This window comes from Dendropsophus ebraccatus, chromosome 5 (assembly GCF_027789765.1).
Source record: "Dendropsophus ebraccatus isolate aDenEbr1 chromosome 5, aDenEbr1.pat, whole genome shotgun sequence".
Classification (NCBI taxonomy): Eukaryota; Metazoa; Chordata; class Amphibia; order Anura; family Hylidae; genus Dendropsophus; species Dendropsophus ebraccatus.
In genome coordinates, this window is record NC_091458.1 from 52,061,771 (window position 1) to 52,067,715 (window position 5,945).

Sequence of the window (5,945 nt, forward strand, 5' to 3'; positions counted from 1 at the left end):
GACGGCCATCCACTCAATTACAACATTATGTGAGCATAGCCTTTCTGTGTTTTCAATTCACTCCTTGTTTTGGTTGCTATACAGCCTCAAATACACAGCCTCAAATATACATAGTGTGAACCCAGCCTAAAACTAAATATTAAATCTGACATAGGAAGGGTATATATCTGAATAAGTAAGCAATAGATTTTCAACACACGGGAGAACATGCATTGCATTTTATTAAAGCAGTATACATTGAAATACAGGTACACAAATACACACGTGAATATTCTAGATTAGCAGGCTAGTGGCACTACTGATACTGCAGACATACAAAGTAGCTTGTTGCACATATATTACAGGTGCTTATCGGCAAAGACAAATCATTCACTATCTATGCCCACTAGCAGTGATGTCCATGTCCATGGCTGGAATGTCCATGGCTAGAATGTCCATGGCTAGAATGTCCATGGCTAGAATGATGCTTGCCAATGGAGATGTGGCTGCTGGAGCTGAATCCTCCTTTATGGTGATGATGTCCACTTCCACTATGGGACTTTCCTCCTGAATGATGCTTTCCACCAGTGCTGGAGTGTAGAACAGCTAAGAAATATAACAGAAATAGAAAGGTTAGGAAAGCTGATAATACATGAACAATAGAGATGAGCGAACCTCGAGCATGCTCGAGTCGATCCGAACCCGAACTTTCTGCATTTGATTAGCGGTGGCTGCTGAAGTTGGATAAAGCCCTAAGGCTATGTGGAAAACATGGATATAGTCATTGGCTGTATCCATGTTTTCCAGACAACCTTAGAGCTTTATCCAAGTTCAGCAGCCACCGCTAATCAAATGCCGAACAATCGGATTCGGATGGACTCAAACCCGAACCCGGTTTGCTCATCTATAATGAACAATGATGAAACATGGAGATAAATCAGGATAGGTCAACAAGAAACAAATATATCATTTCCCATCAGACATAAAGCTGCAAGCTTCCGCTGAAGCAACTGTTACATAAGCAAATGATGGTAGTACAAAGATATAGAGTTAGCAACCTTACATATTTACTTACAGATATTAACATGGCCATCTGAAGCAAGTCTGAAAAGTATAAGGTAAAAATTATTATTATTATTATTATTATATTTTTTTCTTTTTTATTAAGGGAATAGATATTTAGTAGTTCTCGCTTTACCTAATATATATTAATCTACATATAGAAATAAAATTCACCTGTGCTCCTCTCCCTCCAGCATCTTCTTATAGGTGGCGATTTCAATATCCAGAGCCAGCTTGACATTCATCAGTTCCTGGTACTCTCTCAGTTGGCGAGCCATGTCCTGTTTGGCTTTCTGTAGAGCAGCCTCCAGTTCAGCCAGTTTATTCTTGGCATCCCTCACAGCAGCTTCACCACGTTCCTCAGCCTCCGCTATAGCAGCTTCCAGTGCAGCGCGCTATGAATGAAATATTGGCCCATTTTATACAGTTTATAGATTTATTTTATGTTTCCTCACTTTTGCTAACAGATTTTTAGAGCTCAAGAGTAACTTCACTGCAGAGGGCCGCCTCTATATTCAGGAGGAGGAAGCAAGTAGGCAGGGCAGATTGGTGCATTAAGGGCGGTAGTACAACCCCCAGTGCACCAAATTGCTTAATTTAGCACTAACAAAACTGAAGAATTATGTAGAGATGAGCGAGTACTAAAATTCTCAGGTGCTCGATACTTGAGACGAATATTTCCCAATACTCGGGTGCTCGTTTGAGTAACGAACCCCATTGAAGTCAATGGGAAACTCAAGCATTTTTGAAGTGGAACAAAGCTCTTCACAGGGAAGGTTGCCTGAAAACCTGGAAACCTCAGAAAATATTGGAAACAACGCGGAAATGGGCAGGAAACAGCAGGAGCACCATGCATGGATGCCTCTGGATTTGGCTAATCGCACCATTACGCCAAATTATGGGCAACAGTTGGGTGGTGGCCCTCAATACAATTTTGCTGACCCAGACCAAGATGGGCAAGGCACATGTGCTGGCACATGTTAGGAAAGCACCCAACTAGGTGCAACTGAGAGGACTTTTGGTGTAGTCTATGGAGTCTGTGTGTACCAAGTACCAGGTGCTGTTTGTTTTAGAGCATCCGTTACACTGCACACTGCACAGCCAGGATAGGTGTAGCTTCACTACAGATCCCAGCAAGCCAAGGTACAGCAGCAGCAAAAATGAGTACTGAGAGGACTTTGGGCAATTTCTATGTGGACCACGTGCTGTCCTCTTTCTGGCACAAGTCGCTGTGCACAGCGTGCAACCAAGATGGCGGTAGCTGCACTACAAGTCCCAGCCAGCAGACAAGAGGAGGCCAAAAAAAATGTAGTTGTAGCCCTTAAAAGGACTGTTGGGTTCTTTGTAGGTGATTCCTGCCTAACAGACACTATTTACCTCACCATAACACTCTACCTGGCAGACAGCAGCTCTTTCCCTAATCTCTTCCAGCCTGTGTCTGAAGTGAGCATCGCGGGACCTGATTCTTATATGCCCAGGTCATCTGATCTAGCCAACCAATCGCTGCTATCGACGTGCAGGGGTTCCCATGTGATGCTAGGAGGTCCCAAAGCCTCCCCTGCATGTTGATAGGCTGAGAAAAAGCCGACAAACATGCAGGAAGAGGAAGATGCCATTGTCTTGAGTATCGCAAGATGCTCGTCCGAGTAACGAACACCATCGAGTACCTTAATACTCGAACGAGTACCAAGCTCGGACGAGCATGTTCGCTCATCTCTAATAACAAGTTAGATTCTTCTTTCCTGCTGTTAGTTTATAAGGTGTAATACTATAACTAGTCTTTATGATATACAATAAACATCTGCTTGTGTACTGAAGCTATACTTATACATGTACAATAAATATCTATACCTGGCATTGCCATTGAGCTACATTCTATCTGACATCTACAATAACAATTTATAAAGATAGAAAGGCAAATTATTGTATTATAGCTAATTTTACCTGAGATTTAGCACATTCGATCTCTCCTTTGAGTCTTTGTATTGTTCTGTTGAGTTCAGCTATCTCATTCTTGCTGTTCTGCAGGTCATTGCCATTTCTTCCAGCTGCCATACGCAAGTCCTCAAACTGCAATGACAGATAATAGACCCAAGTCTAAGTCACAAAGAACGTGAGCTCCCAACATGTGTATAATTCCTTACATATTAGACTTACCCTTGACTGGTACATGGCCTCAGCCTCTGCTCTGCTTCGGTTGGCAATCTCCTCATATTGAGATCTAACTTCAGCGATGATGCTGTCAATGTCCAGGTCTCGGCTGTTGTCCATAGACACAACCACTGAAGTGTCTGAGATCTGAGCCTGGAGCTGACTGATCTCCTGAAGAGTAATAGATGGAAACATCATGATCTACTACAATCATACTATTCATATCCATGAAATTCAAATTAACAAAAATATTACCGCGTCATAGAGAGTCCTCAAAAAGTTGATCTCATCTGTCAGAGAGTCGGCCTTTGCTTGTAGTTCAGCTTTGTTCATAAAAGCTGCATCAACGTCCTACAGAGCAGAAGGAAGAGAAATACGTGAACGTCAATGCCAAGATACACAGGACTTGTCTACCAGCACCATTTATACTTTGTTTCACTTACCCGTTTCAGAGATACAAATTCATTTTCAGCAGCTGTGCGCCTGTTGACTTCATCCTCGTACCTTTACAAAGACAAATAATTTACTAGGCAAATATATAAAAATCCTATATTACTATAGTATACCATATACAAAAAACTGCATTGTAAACGATTTCATTGATGTATGAATATCTGGTTCTTGTGTTAAGCGTATAAATAGTAATATCATCTGTACATACAATTCTAGCATTCATTTATCTGTTATGGAAAACCTCAGACTAAAGCTTTGCTTTGCTGGATTTACTATACTTTCCGAAGTGGACCAAGAAAATATAGTTGATCATTTTAGCTCTATTGACTTCTTCAATACACGGTCAGTACATTGTCCAGTGCATTACATTAACAGTTATAGTTTATCCATTCTGTGCTACACCTAGTTTAAACCTAGACTAGACATTCTTAGAATGTGAAATAATTTTCAACAGGGCCACAAACAGCCTGAAACCTGTTCTATCTTTAGCGTGTGTTGTGTAATTTTGCTCTTTCTATTAATTTGTTTACATTTATTCCAAAAATGTGTGCCAAAAAGTCATGCACTTTAAGGGATTACCCAGATTTAGAAAAACATGGCCACTTTCTCCCAGAGAGAACTTGACTCTTGTCTCTTTTTCAGGAGGGGTTTGCCTTTATGCTCCATTCACTTAATAGAAATTAAGTTGCAAAATCCCACCCAAACAGGAGACAAGAGTCGTCCGGTCTCTAAAAGAAAGTGGCCATGTTTTTCCAAATTTGGATAACCCCTTTAGGGCATGACCCTTTTAATGAGGTTGATCCTATGTTTCCAGTGAGTTACACCACATTGTCCAGAGTGGTACAAGCAGCTTTCCCCTATGTGGTATAACAACTACATAAGCTTCATTTTATATCGGTATAGCATCAAACATGAATCCAAATTATAAGGTCCCCAATGCTAATAATTTGACAGTACCTTCTCTTCAGTTCCTCAACGGTTCCTTCCATACTGTTCCTTTCAGAATCTAGACGAGCTCTCTCACTTTCCAGGCTCTCCAGCTGTCTCCTGAGGTTGCTGATAAAAGCCTCAAACAGGGGTTCAATCTGACATCTGGCTGTTTTCTGTTCTTGCAGAAGAGCCCACTTGGTTTCCAACATCTTGTTTTGCTGCTCCAGATATCTCACCTTTTAAAAGATAAAAATTTGTATATTTAACTAAAATGGCAACAGCAAACAGCATATGATAGCTTAGACATAGGAGTAAAAAGATGGTGAGAGAGGATAGTTATAATATTCCAGAGCCCTGGACAACGCTTCTACTGCTGCCTCTGTCTATTTTAGGTTTTAATTATTTTTCTCACCTTGTCAATAAAAGAAGCAAATTTATTGTTGAGACCTTTGATCTGGTTCTTTTCTTCAGTTCTCACTCTCTGTATGTTTGGGTCAATCTCTAAGTTCAGAGGAGCCAGAAGACCTTGGTTGACTGTAACAGAGGTGATTCCTCCATGGCCAGAATGTCCTCCAAATCCATGACCAATGTCTCCAATGCCAAACCCAGATCCATGTCCACTTTTGCCTGAATGGAAATGTCCAATCGAAATCTTATGTCCCTTGGATCCAATGTTATGGGCGCTTGCACTGCTAAAGCCATGTTGTTTCTTGTGTCCATGTCCTGAGTGTTTAGAAGAGTGGGATAAGATGCCATGAGAGCTGGAGTGTTTAGGCAAAGCCACAGAACAGGAGCTGAAGTGCTTGTGTCCAGAAGAGGCATGCATGGAGTGATGATGAGACATGATGGTTCTTCTCGCAGAGGTTCAATGTACAACCTTCTAAATAATGTTCAACCCAGTAGTGCGATAGATCTGACTATTGTTACATCCCTTATATACCTAAATTGGGTGTAGTCTGTAATGCAGACCATATCATTACTAGCTATGACTCTAGCTTGGTGACATTGGTTCCTCCTTCTTTCATTGAAAATAAAACAATCACCCACCTCTATTTTCAAAGCTTCCACATTTTTATTAGTTGCTAACGTTCCTTAATAAGACAATGATGCTGCCTCATTTCCTGAAGCAGAATTAATGGGTATTTATCATGAAAGGGCATAAAATATTGCTGTACATGATATGATGCTATGCTGAATGAGCATCTCAATGTCAGGCTTGTAGCATTATAAGAAGGCATATATGTGTGTGTTAATTAGACATGAGCAAAAGTTTCAAAAAATTCTGGTGTAAAATTTCGGTTCGTCTGAACCAAACCTTAAAGCGTAACTGTCATATTTTTTTTTATTGCAGAAATCAGTAGTATAAGCGA

At 40.7% G+C, this 5,945-nt stretch overlaps 1 protein-coding gene across 1 annotated transcript; it reads right to left on the minus strand.

The window, feature by feature from the left end:
- Positions 1-385: 385 nt before the first annotated feature.
- Positions 386-5,419, minus strand: LOC138794154 (keratin, type II cytoskeletal cochleal-like). The gene is made up of 9 exons (XM_069972921.1): positions 4,988-5,419; positions 4,603-4,811; positions 3,636-3,696; positions 3,448-3,543; positions 3,199-3,363; positions 2,986-3,111; positions 1,216-1,436; positions 1,055-1,083; positions 386-585 (listed from the first exon to the last, which is right to left on the minus strand). Exons 1-9 carry the CDS (start codon positions 5,417-5,419, stop codon positions 386-388), a joined length of 1,539 nt encoding a protein of 512 aa, XP_069829022.1.
- Between the last annotated feature and the right edge of the window lie 526 nt (positions 5,420-5,945).

Coding starts and splice junctions, on each gene's coding strand:
- LOC138794154 (XM_069972921.1), bottom strand. CDS start 5,419: ATGTCTCATCATCACTCCATGCATGCCTCTTCTGGACACAAGCACTTC. Junction 3,697..4,602: donor GTTGAGGAACTGAAGAGAAG/GTACTGTCAAAT, acceptor GTCTTTGTAAAG/GTACGAGGATGAAGTCAACA. Junction 586..1,054: donor AGATGGCCATGTTAATATCT/GTAAGTAAATAT, acceptor TATATTTCTTAG/CTGTTCTACACTCCAGCACT.